Below are 18210 nucleotides of genomic sequence, written 5' to 3' on the forward strand. Positions count from 1 at the left end.
AGTATATTTTATCAGAATAAAAAGAGGAAAACTAGAAAAGGGGAGAGAAATTGAATGCACAGAACCTCTAGCACACTGCTAGTGGAAGTGTAAAATGATACAAAGGGCTGTAGAATGAATGTGTACCCCCACCCCCTGCCAAAATTCGTATGTTGCAGCCTTAATCCCCAATGTGGTGTCTACATTTGGGGGTTTAAGGAGGTAAGAAGGTTTAGATGAGGTCATGGGGGTGGAGCCCCCATCATGGGATTGGTGAGAGCTCAGGCATGCCCACTCCTACTCTCTCCCCTCCCCACCCCCACCCTATCCCAGGTCTCCATCACAGAGGACACAGCCATCTGCAGACTGGGAAGAGTGCCCTCACAATACACCAGATCTGCTGGTGCCTTGATTTTAGAATTCCTCACCTCCAGAACTGTGAGAAATAAATGTCTGTTATTTAAGCCACCCAGTCCATGGTATCTTTGTTATATTAGCCTGAACCAAGATACAAATACTTTAGGACACTGTGCAGTAATTTAACTCAAAGATATGTCTTGGGTGCCTGGGTGGCTCAGCTGGTTAAGTGTCCAACTTTGGCTCAGGTCATGATCTCACCACTAGTGGGTTAGAGCCCCACGTCCGGCTCTGTGCTGACAGCTCAGAGCCTGGAGCCTGCTTCAGATTCTCTCTGCCCTCTCTCTCTCTCTCTGCCCTTCCCCCACTCATGCTCTGTCTCTCAAAAATGAATAAATGTTAAAAAAAATAAAGGGGTGACTGGGGGACTCAGTTAGTTAAGCGGCCAACTTTGGCTCAGGTCGTGATCTCACAGTTCATGGATTTGTGCCCTGTGTCGGGCTCTGTGTTGACAGCTCAGCCTGGAGCCTGCTTCAGATTCTCATTCTCTCTCTCTCTCTCTCTCTCTCTCTCTCTCTCTCCTACTAGCGCTCTGTCTCTCAAAAATAAATATTTTAAAAAAGTAATTAATTAAAAAAAAAGTCAAAGACAGGTCTACCCTGTGGCCCAGCAATTCCACTCTTGGTGTATATGTAAGAAAAAATGAAAGCAGACTTGCAGGAGAATGTTTATAGCAGCTTTGTTCATAATGGCCCAAACTGGAAAGATACCAAATATCCATCCATTGAAAAAAAAGGTAAACAAAGTGTGTGATATTCACACAATAGAATTCTATTCAGAGACCAAAAGGAAATACTGCAGCATCATGGATGAAGAAGCATTATGATAAGCACAAGAAGGAATTACTTCAACTGATTGGCAAACACAGAAATGTGATACTATCCCAAAGAAAGCCTAAACTTAATTATGTTATGTGGTTAGGAACTGAGATTTCCAGCAAGAGAGAAAAGACTAGAAATCTAGATATATAAAATCTAAGAAGACAGATTCTTTAAATTGGCAGTATTGGTATATATTCAATATATATTTTGTCTTTAAAAAAAAAGAAGAAAGAAAGAGAAAGGATTTCCTAGCTCAGTCCACTAAAAAGACCTAGAAGAAATATCCAAACAAGAAGCAATGAGTAGGTCTGTGCCTCGATTATGGTCTCTAAATAGCATTCCCTATGAAAAGAACCACAGTTCCCTGAAGGAATGGCTGTTTCCAGGTCTAGAACAGAAAATGTATTGGATGAGCCTGAAATACTTTATTATACCAGAAAACAAGAAAATCATCAAACACACCTAGGATTGTGTAATAAGGATACGGGGGCCAATATGAAGACCTCTAGCCGAAGTCAGACAATTTAACATTGGAAAACTGTCACAGTGGATAGAAACACATTGAACGCTAAAGTTTACAAGCTTATAATATCAACAACAACAAAAAGCCTCATTGGTTACCTTTGGGAAACAAGGCATAAGCCAAACATCTATCCTGCCTGTTCTATATGAGCTATATGCCTCAGGATGAACTAAGTGGGTTTCTTTTTAGATGTCCCACAATTCAGAAGTAATGATAAATTCTGAGTATCACCTTTTCACAACTCCTAATAAAATAATGGATCTAGGTGTGATTATTACAGAATGGTAAAATTATTAGGTGAAGATTGATAGGAAACTTTATAAAGGATGGTTTAAGAGGACAACACCTAAACTCAACTAATTAACCTTAATATATTAAAAAGGGACGGACAGAAGAATGTACCTCCTGATGTGATGCAGCACAAAGAAAGTAGTACCACCTAAGGATTCTTCCAAACAAAGCGAAACAAAACCAAAGAACTTGAATCTAATTAACTTTACAGATCTAACTACCAGCTTATAGGAATACAAGAGAAAGATTTTTCTAAGAATTAAATGATACCAAAAATGAGGGAAATTCTCAAAGAAAACTGTTCTGTTTTTTTTCAACAACTAAAAAGTAAGAAAACAGAGGAAGAACCTGCGGATTTAAAGAAACCTCAGAGACATTTGAACCAAATGCAACTTGTAGATTTTGTTCAGATTCCAATTTGAACAACCACCTGGAAAAGTAATTAGAAAACGATTAAAGACATTTGAACACTGGACTAGATTTGATATTAAAGAATTTTTAAATTTTAAGGTGTAACAATACTTTGTGGTTTAAAATCCTCATATTTAAAATCTAAAATGAGGGGCACCTGGGTTCAGTTGGTTAAGTGTCCGACTTAAGCTCAGGTCATGATCTTGCAGTTCCTAAGTTCGAGCCCCAGGTTGGGATCTGTGCTGACAGCTCAGAGCCTGGGGCCTGCTTGGGATTCTGTGACTCCCTCTCTCTCTGCCCTTCTCCTGCTCGCCTCTCAAAAAACTTCTAAAAAAAAAATTATTTTTAAATAAATATTTTAAAAAATAAAAAAAAAATTTTTAATCTAAAATGAGGGGTGCCGGGGTGACTCTGTCGGTTAAGCATCCAACTTCGGCTCAGGTCATGATCTCACCGTTAATGGGTTCAAGCCTTGCATACAGCTGGCTCTGTGCTGACAGCTCAGAGCCTGGAGCCTGCTTCAGATTCTGTGCCTCCCTCTCTCTCTGCTCCTCCCCTGCTCACACTGTCTTTCTCTCTCAAAAGTAAACATTAAAGAAATTAGAATATTCTTTACAAAAATAATAAGATCTAAATGAAACATTTTCATTAAAATGAGATAATTTTAGAGATGATTAGAGATAAAATTAGAGATAGAGATAAAATTAGAGATAATACTAAATTATTTACAGATGATATTATATGTTTAGAATTTGCTTTAAATTTGGGAGGGGTGGGGCACTTAGGTAGCTCAGTGGGTTAAGTGTCTGACTTCGGCACAGGTCATGATCTCACAGTTCGTGAGTTTGAGCCCTGCGTCAGGCTCTGTGCTGACAGCCCAGAGCCTAGAGCCTGCTTCGGTTTCTGTGTCTCCCTCTCTCTCCGCTCCTCCCCAACTCGCGCTCTTTCTCTCAAAAATAAATCAACATTAAAAAAAAAAAAAAAACTTTGGGAAGGACAATAAAAAAACAGGAAAACAATAAAGAGAAAGTAAAAACCAAAAGTTGGTCCTTTAAAAAGATCAACAAAACTGACAAACTTTTAGCTAGACTGACCAAGAAAATAAAGAATACTGAAATTACTAAACTCAGAAAAGAAAGGGGCATTACTACTGAAAATAAAAAGGATTATTTTATGGAATAAAAAGAGAATACGATGGACAACTGCATGCCAGCAAACTGGATAGATAACCTGTATTAATGGTCAAATTCCTAGAAACATACAACGTATTAAAATTTAATCATGAAGAAATAGAAAACATGAATACTTAAAACTACTAAGAAAATTGACTCAATAATCAAAAACCTCCCAACAAAGAAAAGCCCTGGATAGATAGATTCACTAATGAATTCTACCGAAGATTTACTGAAAAATTAACACCAATCCTTCTCAAACTCTTCCAAAAAAGTAAAGAGGAGGAAACACTTCCTAACTCATTCATTACCCTGATACCAAAGCCAGACAAACCGTACAAGAAAAATACAGGCCAAGATGAATTTTGATGCAAAAACAAGAACACCTCAACAAAATACTACCAACAACTAATTCAGCAACATACTGAAAGGATTATACACCATGAACAAACGGTATTCCTGGAATGCTAGAATGGGTCAACGTGCAAAAATCAACTTAATCCACATTAATAGGATGAAAGGGGACAAAATCACACGATCATCTCGGTTGCTGCAGAAAAAGCATTTGACAAAACTCAACACACTTTCATGATTAAAAATAAAAAACAACAATAAGCTAGGAATAGAAGAAAACTTTCTCAATGATAGCCATAATATATGAAAAGCCATAGCTAAAGAATGCCATTCTTAGTGGTGAAAGCTTTCCCCCAAAGGTCAGGAATAAGACAAGGATGTCTAATTTTACCACTTCTGTTCAACACAGTATTGGCAGTTCCAGCCAGATCAATTGAGCAAGAAGAAGAAATAAAAGACATCTAAATTAGAAAGAAATCAAGTTATCTTTGTGCAGATGACATGATTTTATATGTAGAATATCCTAAAGAGTTCCCCTGTCCCCCAAACCTGTTCAGGCTAACAAATGAATTCAGCAAAGTTGCAGGTTACAAAAAAAACACATAAAAATCAGTTGCATTTCTAAACGCTAACAATGAACTTTTGGAGAGGAAACTGAGAAAACAATTCCATTTATAATAGCGTCAGAAAGAAAAAAAATGCTTAGCAATAAACTTAAGGAAATGAAAGACTTGTACAAAAAAAATATACTGCTGAAATTAAAGAAGACAAATAAATGGCAAGACATCCCATGTTCATGGATTGGAAGATTTGATATTGTTAAGATGTCAATGCCACCCCAAATAACCCACAGATTTAATGCAATTCCTATCAGAATTCCAATGGCATTTTTTGCAGAAATAGAAAACTCTGTCCTAAAATTCATGTGGTATCTCAAGAGACCCTGAATTGCTAAAACAAACTTGAGTAAGGACAAAGTTGGAGAACTCACACCTCCTGACTTCAGACCTTACTGGAAAGTTACAGTAATTAAAATACTGTGGTTCTGGCATAAGGACATACAAACCAATGGAATACAGAGCCCAGAAATAAACCCTCACTTATGTGGTCAATCGATTTTTGACAAAGATGAGAAGACTATTCAATGGGGAAAAGATAGTCTTCTTCAAAAAATGTTACTGGAAAAACTGGATGCCCACATGCACAAGAATGAAGTTGGAATCTTACACCATATGCAAAAACTAATTCAAAATGGATTAGAGACGTCAATGTAAGAACTAAAACTATAAAACTCTCAGAAGAAAATCTTCATGACATTGGATTAGTCAAGGGTTTCTTGGGTATGATGCCAAAAGCACAGGCAAGAAAATAAATTCAACTTCACCAAAATTAAAAACTCAAGAGTGGAAAGACAACACATAGAATGGGAGAAAATACTGGCAAATCATATATCTGATAAGGAGTAATATCCAGAATTTTTTAAAAAATCATATCCTGCAAATCAATATCAAAATATAAACAACCCAAAGTAAAAATGGGCAAAAGACGTGAACAGGTATTTCTCCAAAAATATACAAATTGGCCAGTAAACACACGAAAAGAAGCTTAATATCACTAGCCATTAGAGAAATGCAAATCAAAACCACAATAACCCCTCACCCTCATTAGATGGCTAATTAAAAAAACAAAAAACTCAGAAAACTACAGTGTTGTAGAGGATGTGAAAAAATTGGAACACTTCTGCACTGCTGGCTATTATGTGAAACGGTGTGTCTTTGTGAAAATAGTTTGGCAATTCCTCAAACACCTGCATAATTACCACATAATTCGTCAATTCCACTCTTAGGTATGTTATCCCAAAGAACTGAAAGCAAGGACTCAAGTAGATACTTAGGAAACAATGTCCAGAGCAGCATTATTCTTCATAGTAAAAAGGTGAAAGAAACCTCCACAAGTGTCCATAGACAGATAAATGGGTATCAAAATGTGGTATGCACATACAATGGACTATTCAGCCATAAATAGGAATGAAATTGATATATGCAACAACAAGGACGAACCTTTAAAAGGTTATGCAAAGTGAAATAAGCCAGACACAAAAAGACAAATTTTTGATTCCACTGATATGAGATACCTAGAATAAGCAAATTCAGAGGTAGAAAATAGGTGTTACCGGGGGTGGGAGTACAGTGAATGTACTTAATGCAACTCATACATTTAACAAATCGTTAAATGACAAATTTTATGTGTATTTTTCTGCAGAAAAAAACCAAAAAAACAAAAAAACCTTAACGAGTTAGTATTTTTGATCCACATTCCAGTTTCAGAACCGCTCATTCATCCTCTGTGACTGGGCTCATTTAATATCTTCACCTTAACTGAATGGCTTGATTTACCGATACTCTGTCTCCTTTGGTCTTGACTTTCTCCCTACAGGCCAGAATATGGAAATTAACTTGGTGATCACGAAATTTAATTCTAAACATCATACATATAGATGTCTTTCTTTACACCAAGTGGGTATTAATGGCACTCTTTTTTGAGCTGTGGCCATCCAGTGTGTCTGTCACTCCCCCCAGTGAGGGTTTAGGAGACCCTGTACAAAATAAGATTTAGCCTACTGTGGATTTTCCAAAAGCTAGCTGTCTGGGTGGTGTCTGTGGCCACATTAACCAGGCTTTTAGCTTTTGTAAAAACCACTTCTTTAACCCTCTCTCTCTGCCCCCCACCTCCATGCATGTGTGCGGTCTCTCTCTCAAAAATAAACACACACTGAAAAAAAAAAGTTTTAAAAGCAGTAAAACAAAGAGCCCAACAGAAAAGAATGGTCAAACAATATGCCGTAGTACACAGGAAAAGAAATTACAATGGTCAATAAAACATACGAGAGCATGTTCAACCTGAGACAATGCAAGCTGTCATTTTTTCACAGACCAGATTTAAGTTTGATGAGGAAAGAGGGGGAAAAAAACACACTTATACATTTATTTTTCATAGGAGTTTAAATTCCTTTTTGGATGGTAACATTTATTAAAAGTTACATAGCATACACTCTTTGACCTACCAATATTCACTGCGAAGAATTTACACTCTGGGTATATTTCTAAAAGTGTGTGTGGTGTGTATTAACTTCCACAGTATATTCTGTCATGTCAAAACATGAGAAATAAGTGAGCATTAGGAGCATATGCAGATCACAGAATGTTACCAAACCTGTTCAAAAAAGTAACATGGAAATGTTAAGATACCAATTATCTGGTGTCCCATCTTTGTGTAAACTTGAGATACAAATATATAATCAAATATAAAGATATAAAAATTTAATATAAACTGAATGCATATATATGATGTGTATATGTATGCAGCTAATATTTTCTGGAAGGACCTACAAGAAGCAACCGTGGTTGACTTTGGGGAAGCAGTGGGTAAAAGCCTTTCCGCTTGATCCCATTCTGTTCCATTTACATTTCTAGCTTGGGCGCCATCTCTGCTTCTTTTTCTCCCTCCTGGCTCGCCCCAGTGAGAAGGTAGCCCTGCCAATCCTGAGTTTGTTTCAGGAACGAACTGAGTTCAACACCTGTAAACACTCACTACAGGAAGGTATAGATCAATGGTTCTCAGTTCTGACGGCACACAGAGAGGCCTTAAAAAAACAAAAAACACAAAAAACAAACCTGATATCTGGGCCCAAACCCAGACTCTGAATTAGTATGGGGTGCATCCTTGCATTGGGATTTCTAAAAACTCCCCAGGTGATTCTAATATGCACGGGGGGGGGGGGGGGGGGGGGGGGAAGGGGTGAGAACCACCAGATGTATTTAATTATTCTTCAATGACAAATAATGACCTAACAAGCTGCTGATTACAAGAATTAAGTGTCTTGAGACCATGGGCAGAGTCACCAGCAGTACGGCCCACATTAGGAATTTGAGGCCCAAATAAAAACACATTGATATGCCACACACCAGTCCTGCTGTGTGAACACTTAGCTAATTAAAGCGGGTCCTGTTTATAGGGATTGTGGACTGTGCTGGTTTACTTCCTCATACTGTTTTTGTTTTACAGTAGTAACTAGTTTAAACACCACCGTCCTCCCACATTAGCCTTTTACAAATTTAACTTAACAACAGAAGACAGATACCTCTACCTAAATATGATATATACATGAAAACCCATGTGGTTGTTTTGTTAAATTTTGTTAGCTACATTTTCAAAGAATTGCATCCTGGCAATATTTGCTTAAAAGGTGAAATATATGTAAGTACTTCCAAAGAACCAATTTAGCAAGCAAATTTACTAATCCTATGCCTAACTTTCCCATTAAGCAAGATAACAGCCATATAAAATATGTATTTTTGCAAGAATATAGCTGACCCAAAGAAGGGGAAAATAGCAAATTCCAGAAAGAATTGCTACATAAATATTCACAAACTTAGACATGCTCTACATTGCTATCACTTAAGCAAGATTTCTTTAGCCTAAATGATTTACAGAGGAAAAAGTCTCTTCTCGAGTGTAAAATACACATACACACGCACGCACTCACGCATTCTCTCAAGATGAGCTCAGTCTTTAGAGTCTTAATGGAAACAGTCTTAGTCTCCTAAACAGAACTTGTAATTAATATAGTAAAATGAGCTCAACTTGAGGGTCTTCAATGAGTTTTAGTTTCCAAAATATAATTTGAATATAGAATTCTTTGAAAGTAGTATCTGAAGAGTTAGCTATCATATATATATATATATATATATATATATATATATATATATTTACTTTATTACAAGATATTTTAAAATTTGGGCAGATACAATTAGGACAGAAAACCAGCTTCATACCAAAAATACACTTTCAGTTACTTTATCAAGCAAATAAAAACAACTTTCATTTATTTGCTTTTTTTTAGAAGTTAATGTACAGTAAAAATTTAATATTGTATATGAAAGACATGTAATTAAGCATACATACAAAAGAAACATGTATTGAATGTTCAGAAACAAAAGTAAAAATAAATAGCAATGATAAAACTTTGAAAAAAAATAATGCACATTTCCGTTGTGGAAAATACGATTCTTAATTAATATATACATAGTTATACTTAATAGAAAGCCATCTCTTTAAAATTGCACAAACATGGGACCAATAAAGCATTAATTTTTATGGCATGTAATACTATAATCCTAGGGCAGTTTTCTGCTTACCTCCAAGACATACAAAACACCTAGGTCTGTAATATAATGAAAGGTATGCTGTTCTGTTTGAGAAAGATTGTCTTCCTCAACTCTCATTAACCTGTAGTAATCCTACATAAGGCTGTACAGGAAATTTCACAAAAAGAAATATTCAACAATTATTGTGCCCACTCCATGCTGACTAGGCAGCCAAAAATGGGCTTCAAAGTAAATGTGGTGGGACATTTAATATTTTTGATACTTTTTTATACTAAAGATCATTTCTTTGTTCTATAAAAACACTGCATTTAACCATGATTGGCAGTCCTGACACAAGGAAAATCCTGGCAAAATGGATGGAGAGTTTCTGCTTACCTTATTTCCATGAATAAAATATTTCAGGAGATAAGAATTTATAGAAAAGAAACATTACAGGTCAATTCACTTACAACTTCTCTTATCAGGAGTATAATTCCATTTTTAAAAAATCCTGTTTAAACTTCTCTGTAAGAAAACCAAAGGTAACATTTCCATCTGTAGTATGGCACAGCCCTCGCTTCAGAGAAAAATACTTTGGGAACCAGAAAAGATTGCACAAAGGCTAGGGGCAACCTGAAGAGCTCTTGGCGAAAAACACTGAAGTCCTCTAGGGGAATAAAAAAATATGTGCAGACTTAATTACAAATATTTACATTTCAAAACCGAATCTTGAGTTAGCTATTCAGCTGCTCAGTACCAATGATTCACAGGCATTTCAAAAGGTGTGATAATGTGTCCACAGTATTTGTGACCACACTTGAATGCATAGAATACAGTAAAGATTATGGTTCTTCAGTCTGTTGCCTATCATATCTATAAAACAAAATTGTTTACATTTTGGAAGCTGTACAACCAAAAAGATTAAGCAAATATTTTTATTATCTCACATAAAATATACCTTAAGTACTACTGATTTCACTCATTTGTTCGACAACTTGCCCTAAAATTTCATCAACCACATCAACATCATAATTCACTTGCTGAAGATCGAGATCAGGTACAATCATGGCCAACAGCTGTCCTACGTTAACTCGAAGAGATCGAAGTTTGAGGCTGCAAATAGAAATATTACATCTATTAGATGAACGTCCTACCACAGTTTAATATTCACATAGAGCCTAAAATTTAAGTGATACATGAAGTCGCTTAACTTAATAATTTAATACGTAAGTACTCATCTCTTGGTAAGTAGAGTGTTTCATAAAACTAGTGGCTCTGGTTCCAACTAATACGATTTTAATTTGCAACTGAAGAAAACATGGACTGGTGAAATACATTTAATTGCAAGATGTTACTTATAAAATATTATCACCTGGAAAACAGTAGGGGTATACTAGTGAGAACGCTGGTCTAAGAATAAGAATGCATCTCTTTGGGAGCACCTGGGTGGCTCAGTCAGTTAAGCAACTGACTCTTGATTTCAGTTCAGGTCATGATCTCAGGGCTGGTGAGATCCAGCCCCTCGTCAAGGGTCTCTCTGCTTGGGATTCTCCCTGCCCTTCCCCAGCTCGTGCCCTCTCTCTCTCGCTCTCAAAAATAAATAAATAAACTTAAAAAAAAAAGAATGCATCTCTGAATTTCAGCTTGTGAGGAAAATAAAAACGGATTTGTTCTCTAAAACATTTCTATGAGATACCTTCCTTGTGTAAGAGGAAAAGGAAATGGTTCAAGGGGTCATAAGCTCACAAAACTTTGGGCTAAATAATGTTAAACAAGTTTTTTTAGATGCAGGACCTCCCCGGACCTTTCATACGCTAAAGTTCACAGGCTGCCCATTTTACTATGCATTTATAGGGAATGGTGTTTTGCTAAAAATACTGGGAATCTCTGGATTAGATGATCATTATCATTCCTTCCAAATGAAATACACATATCTGAATATCAACATCCTAGACTTTAAATACCTACAATTATTCAGCAGCCTTTGCTTCAAAAGACTGAGTGAAACCAAGGGCCTGAATGTTACAGTTGCTCTTATTCTGTCCCCCTCCCCCTCCCAAATGAAGGCAGCCCACATTTACTTAAGATACTGACCTAAGGTGGAAATCTCTGAAGAGTCAAGATACTCATCCTTGGGTTGACAATGCACAGAAATGTGATTTTAAGCATGTTTTGTGAGCTTACAGGGTAAGGTTCTGTTGGTCCTTAGACAAAATTTTACATCATTCCCACGCCAGCCATTTTTTGTCCAAGCTTCCCCACTCATCTTCGATCGGAGGCCCATGGTTCAAACGCGTTTCTGCTTTGCTTTTCAGAAGTTATTAACCATTCTATATCCTTACCAAGAATATCCTCTTTATCATAACCACAACTTTTTATCTACATGAAAAGTTGGCAAAAGACTAGTAGGACCCAGTGACCTCTTACATGTCCTTTTCTTTAAGTCTTTTGATCGTCCCTGGCTGATTCCTCCTGTCCACCGGACATGCCACAGATTCTTATTTTTAGTGTACAGAACAGCACTGTCCAAGAGAAAGATTCTGAACTCCATACGCAATTTAAAATGTTCAAATAGCCAAAGTAAAAAGTAAAATGCGACTGTAAACTTAACTGTAGTTATACATGTAACCCAATGTAACTAAAATATTATTTCATCACATAATCAAAGTACATCATTTTTTTTTATGTTTATTTTATTTTGGGGACAGTGAGCGTGAGCAGGGGGTGGGGGAGTGGGGCAGATAGAGAGGAGGGACAGAAGATCTGAAGCAGGCTCCACAATGACAGCAGCAAGCCCAACATGGGGCTCGAACTCATGAACTGTGAGATCACACCCTGAGCTGAAGTTGGACACACAACCAACTGAGCCGCCCAGGCACCCCTCAAAATATGTTATTAATGAGGTATTTTACATCCTTTTCCTTTTTCATACTAAAGCTTCAAAATTTTATTTATTTATGTTTATTTATTTCTGAGACAGAGAGAGACAGAGCATGAGTAGGGGAGGGGCAGAGAGAGAGGGAGACACAGAATCAGAAGCAGGCTCCAGACTCTGAGCTGTCAGCACAGAGTCCGACACGGAGCTCGAACTCACAAACCGTGAGATCATGACCCGAGCCGAAGTCGGTCGCTCAACCGACTGAGCCACCCAGGCACCCCAAAATTTTTTTATTCTATACTTAAAGCACATCTCAATTCAGACTAGCTAAATTTCAAGTAGTATATACCTATACTATTTTGGAAAGCACAGGTTTAAAAGATCAGTTAAAAAAAAAAGTAAATACAAAATAAAAGATCAAAGATGATCAGTTACTCAAAGATCAGTGTGCAAGAGAACCATCTTAGAGATTGCTTACAAATTTCTAAAAAAGTTTCCAAAAGTTTAGGGGCGCCTGGATGGCTCAGTAAGCGTCCGACTCTTTGATTTCGGTTCAGGTCATGATCGTATGGTTCATGAGTTCAAGTCCCGCATCAGGCTCTGTGCTAACAGCACGAAGCCTAATTGGGATTCTCTCTCTCTCTCTCTCTCTGGAAAATAAATAAACATTAAGAAAAAAAGTTTCCAATTAAATAAAGTACACTGCAGTCCAAGGATCTGCATTTCTACAAGCACCACAGATGCCTGGGGTTCCCAGAAACATCGCTTCTGAGCCTTAGCCCTCCAGGCTTTTCTGTACTGCTCTGCTCCATGTGTATGAACAGGTTTACTGAAATCCTTCAAAAACTTAAGTTAAAAAACAAGGTAATAATATAACTGATGTCAAGAGACGATGGCGGGAGATCATTTCTCAACAGTGCCTTTTCAGTCTGCAGTCATCCTGTATTAGCAGGAAGAGTTGCCCAGTTTGGGCCCTTAACGGCTACTTTCAGATGGTAAGACAGCAACACAACAGCAGCACCATCACCCTCGCCCACCTGAACGTCTGCCTCCCCTACTCTCAACACTGAAACAAAACCCCAAGCCCATAGGGTAACCGTTCATTTACTATTTTCTTATTTCCACAGAAGACTTCTTCCTACTAACCACCTGAACTATGGCAATTTTTAGTAACTTTGTGATTACCTAAAAGTTAAGATTGGGAGGTCACAGAGTAAAAATGAGGACAGCAAACCATAAAGAAATGGGGCCAAGAACAAAAGTAAAAGAAATCCAGGTGAAAAAGTAAGTTTCACGAAATAGTCCCTTGTCTTTTAGTCACGGCCAAATCCACCCTCTTCCGTGATAGCTAACTCAATTTCCACTTTTCCCCAAACAGCATTCCAAACCACTCTAACCAACCACCCGCGCTTTATTTATTCCTCCCAAATTCCTGTGTCTCTTAAGCTGAACTTCCACTGTTCTTTCCTAGAAGGGAAGGATGAGGATGTGTACTTCTTTTGATTGAACAGTATTTGTCTGATGTGTGCTTGCAAATAAATATCACGCTAACCACGCCGGCCGCCCCAGAGGAATGCCTGGTGTACTATTACCTTTCCCCGTCAGTATAATTTACAGACTCCTCAATGTTACTTGAAGTTGAAACATCTGCTCCTAACTGGTGATTTGTGGATTTTAATTGTTCAATTTCAGTTTTCAGTTCTTCACATTGTGAACGCATTTGTGATTTTTCCATTTCCAATAATTCAACCTGACAAAAAAAAAATTTATTGAGTGTAAAATTTAGAACTAATGCCAAAGTGCAAATTTAAGCTAAGACATGTAGAAAACCTGAGTGATGAACATTACCATCAAAAAAGGGCAAAAACCCCACAGGAAAAAAAAAAGCTTCCTCTGTTTGGTGTCACCTCGACATTTCGTCACACTGGAAACAATACCAAAGTGGCTCTCATTTCTCGCACACACTCACCAGCTGGAAGCTACAACAGAAAGCTTATATTGATTTTTATATATTTTGTCATCTGGCTCCAAGCCAATACATCAAGATGAATGTTCAGATGAGCTGTTACGTCCGCATTATTTCCAGGAAGAGGGGGCAGGAGAGCAGCACACTGCTGTTTCCGAAATCTTCGCAGAAAAACCCTTCTTTCAAACGCCACATTAACAGGATACGTAAAATACTTGTTTTTGGAAGAAGCGATCCAAATTTGAATGGAGAGTACACACAGAGGCTACTACTTGACGCCTGACACCTACCATTTTTCTCCTTCTCCTTCAGTAAAGGAACCCCTGAATAAAGACTACAGTTCCAAGGCGCCCATTAGCCAGGTGGCTAAGTTCTGACAGGTGGCACGTAAGCGACTTTCAGGGACCACACCCCTCCTCTGTCCTGCTGCTGGGAATGTAGATATACGAGGACTGGACCCGGAGGGCCACCTCCGACCATAACTGCATGCGGAGAAGCGAAGCAACAACGTAGGAGCCTGCTGTCTCTGAGGCCTGCGGAACCGCCAGCTGGATGTTCGTCTCCGTCTCCTGCCGGCAGACCCGATCGTAACTAATACAGGCTGTCTCTATAAAATGAGGACATCATCCACCTTGTGTGGTTTTTGCAAGGCCTGTTAATAATGGATGTGAAGTTCCCTATATTTAGTAACTGAGTGCCTCAATGGGAAGGAGAACGGTATTCTGAGCAGGACAATCCTTCATTATCTAGAAATTTCCAGTACCCTATAGTAAATTTACCATACTGTCACTACGTTAAAATTCCCGTAATGCCCATCTCCTCAACACACGTGTCCATATGCCCTCCAGGACCGCCTCCCCAGCTGAGAAGCAGTGGGGTAGCAGAGTCAATAAACAGGTTGTTACGTAACCTCTTCTAATCTAGCCACTGGCAGCTCTTTATGCTTTAGATGCCCGGGGACTCCCATGACTCTTACCACGCTGGCTGACACACTCACCTCACTTTTATACTGGTCCCTCTCCGCAGTGCACTTGTCCAGCTGTCTAAACACGTCATCCAGCTGCACAACCATTTCGTCCACTTCGCTTTTGCTCTCACTGTTGGAACACTGACTGCACTCGGCCTTTACGTGTTGCAGAGCACTACACTGTTTCTTCAGCCTTTCTATTTCTTCCAAAGCTTGCCGATACTGAGACACCACGTGGTCCGGACTTTCAGATTTGCCATTAATACTTTCAAGTAAAAACACAGCATCAGTTTCGGTAGACTGATGGCACGTCTCCTTCTTCACGTATTTGTCGTTCAGTTCCAGTATCCTCTGTTGTAACCCTTTGATTTGGTCAGTGAACGCATTACACTGTCTCTTATAATTTTCTTTTTCTTGGGTCACTAGAAGCAGCTCATTTCTCAGTTCATTTAACTGGCAACCAGCATCAGCGGCAGATTTATCAAAGGCTTCCTGGGTGTCCTGCGTTTTGCCTTCAGCTTCCACACAGGAGGGCAGCGCAGCCGTGTCATTTCTGGCATCTATGTCATCTTCAAGGGTTTCCTCCTTTTTAACAACTACACCCGGGACTTCAGTCTGGGTGGCCGCAGTAGTTCCCTGATCACACCGGGATGACGAGGCGCCCGATGAGCTAGTCTGGCCACAAGGCTCCTTCTCGGCCACAGGCTCCACCTGCAGGCCACTGTGCTCCATGTGACTCTGTTCTGATTTCACTTCAATATCATGATCTACTGCAGGTTTGGGAGTACTGTTTTCTTCCAAGATGATGACATCTTCATCGTCATCATCTTTATAAGCTGAATTTTCAAATGCTTGATTACTCAATCTCCGAGTCTTGGAGTTCAGAATTGACGAACGAGTAGAAAGTCTCCGTTTCAGGCTGGAAAACATTTTATATAGAAAATATAAGACTATACAATATAGAAATGAACAAAACAGATGACCTTGAAGCAATCTAACGATCTTAAAATTCTAAGAAATGTCCGTGCTCGTTTAAAAAAATGACACAGTACTCCTCGATGATTTGATGAAGTAAAGAGGATTTTCTCCTTACACAGTGGAGGAAACAATTAAGACTACTGAGGCTGCTTTCAAGTACCAGCTCTACATACTGCCAAACATCCCTTCATTTGATGTCTCTGGGCATTTCAACGTATCCAGCCCAAAACGGAGCTCCGCAACCCAGCCAGGTCTATTCTTTGTATCCGAGCGAGCTCTCGGCTCTGCACCATTCCCGTTCGCTCACTGTAACTTTTACCAGTGTTCAGTGATCAGAGGGGAGCCACACCAACTAAACCAGCATACCCTATCCTTCCACTTCCCCTGCAGTAAAAATCACCTCATTTTGCTCATCAGCTTGGCTTTCTTTGAATTTACCTCCAACTGATTGTCTTTTTCCCCCCTTAGAGTGATATCTGTCCTGGTTTGCTGTTTGGGTCTTATGTGTCAGCCCTCATATTTCTCCATCTCAAGAAAGGTTCTTCTTCTGCTTGGCTTTACTCTCTCATGGCAAGGGGGCACAATCTCCAATAAAATCTTGAGACAGGGTACACAGGACATAAAAAATATAAAACTTTATATCCTGAAAAGTATCTTTATTCACTTCTCAATTTTATGGCCTGCTTGGTTTTTATAAAGCATCATTCCAGGATCATGTACCATTCAGTGTTCCTGCCATTCTAATTCCTGATCTTTTAGCAGGTAACTTGTGTGTTTTCCCCTCCCGAAAAAAATTATTTTCCCTTGTGTTCTAAAATTTCATGATGTTTCTTAGAATAGATCTTTTTCTTTTTTTTTTTCTTTTACGTTTATTCATTTTTGAAAGAGAGAGAGAGAGACAGTATGAGCAGGAGAGAGGTAGAGAGAGAGGGAGACACAACTCGAAGCAAGCTCTAGGCGCCACACTGTCAGGACAGAGCCCAACGTGGGGCTCGAACTCACCAATTGTGAGATCATGACCTGAGCCAAAGTCGGACGCTTAACCGACAGAACCACTCAGATGCCCCAGGATGGATCTTTCCCCAGACATTTTTGCTGAGTATTTGGTGGAAGTTAAGTCTCATGCTACTTCCTCCCCTTTGTTTTCTCTGATTTCCCAATCTGAAATTCCTTTATTGAGACATTGGCCCTCCTGTATCTTGTCTTTTCCTTTTTCTACCCTCTACCTGCTTATCTTTTCTAAGTATGTGTCTGTTCAACACCTACCCACCTCCCAGTAAATTCCAAAGGTTTCTGCTACTCCCTTTGTTTCAGTTGGTACATGTGGTGATCCCTGCCTATCTCTATGTTTCAGAGTGAGGCTGAATGGAAGCAGTGAGGGCTGGCCCTGTGATTCCAAGCATGCTCCAACTCTCAGCACCGTCTGGGGCTTTTCTCTTGGGAGCCTGAAGAGGGGAAGAAGGAAGGGGGATTTCTTACCATTTAGTATTCAAATGTTCCCTTACCCCTCCTGTTTCAGAAGAGTGGTTCCCCCACACTGTCAGCAGTGAAACTGGCCCAAAAAGGAAATGTCTTGCCTTCTGACAGAGAAGTCACGTCAACAGACTCGGCAGGTTGTGAAGAGGTCTAGAGAACGACTCTTCCTTAAACTCTCAAATAAGCCTCCTGTACTCACCCATTTTCTACCTAACAAGTACTCGATGCTTCCGAGTTTAGAGCATGCCTGGGCTTCCATGGAGTTAATCATTTAACTGGGAGCTGCCCTATTTTTCTTACCAGGCTAATTGCTATTTATCTTTCTTAAGATTCAGTTTCGGTACCACCTTTCCACAGTCTTTGGCTTTATTCTTAAAGCTTCTGTTTTTCTCAAACTCAAATTGCAAATTCTTCAGGCTTTAAAAATTAATGAAAAATTTCTATTCTCTTCTTCTACTTGGATGGAATAAATCACTTTAAAGAATAACTTCCATTATCTTTTGTCTGTAAGCTTTACGGATTTTGTTTTTTCTTACTTTGTTTGGAACCATCTTTAAGAAGAAAGCCAAAAATATTAAGGAGACTAGTTACAAAAAAAATTCACACAAGTTCTTAGTTAAGTAGCAACCCAGCCCCCAAATACGCCTCTAAAATGTAGGCTACAAACAGCAAACTATTTTAGAACATGCCCTCCTGATGTATATACGCATAAAAGCAATACTTTCTAATCTTTTTGGAGGTCAAAAATCCCTGAGGATTTAATGAAGGCAATAAAACCTCTCAGAAAATCCCATCCCGCTATCTCAGAGAACCTCCTTTCAATGTTGGTT

At 38.8% G+C, this 18210-nt stretch overlaps 1 protein-coding gene across 1 annotated transcript in view; it reads right to left on the minus strand.

Annotated features, from left to right (window-relative positions):
• Positions 1-6964: 6964 nt before the first annotated feature.
• Positions 6965-18210, minus strand: part of MORC3 (MORC family CW-type zinc finger 3) — a 41883-nt gene continuing 30637 nt past the window's right edge. The window contains exons 15-17 of the mRNA XM_043593633.1: positions 14957-15845; positions 13586-13743; positions 6965-10228 (exon numbers count right to left, since the gene is read on the minus strand). Of these exons, the coding sequence (XP_043449568.1) occupies positions 10075-10228; positions 13586-13743; positions 14957-15845 (1201 nt within the window). The 3' untranslated portion in view covers positions 6965-10074. The remainder of the gene's footprint in view (positions 10229-13585; positions 13744-14956; positions 15846-18210) is intronic.

The sequence above is a fragment of the Prionailurus bengalensis genome, chromosome C2, assembly GCF_016509475.1.
Source record: "Prionailurus bengalensis isolate Pbe53 chromosome C2, Fcat_Pben_1.1_paternal_pri, whole genome shotgun sequence".
Classification (NCBI taxonomy): domain Eukaryota; kingdom Metazoa; phylum Chordata; class Mammalia; order Carnivora; family Felidae; genus Prionailurus; species Prionailurus bengalensis.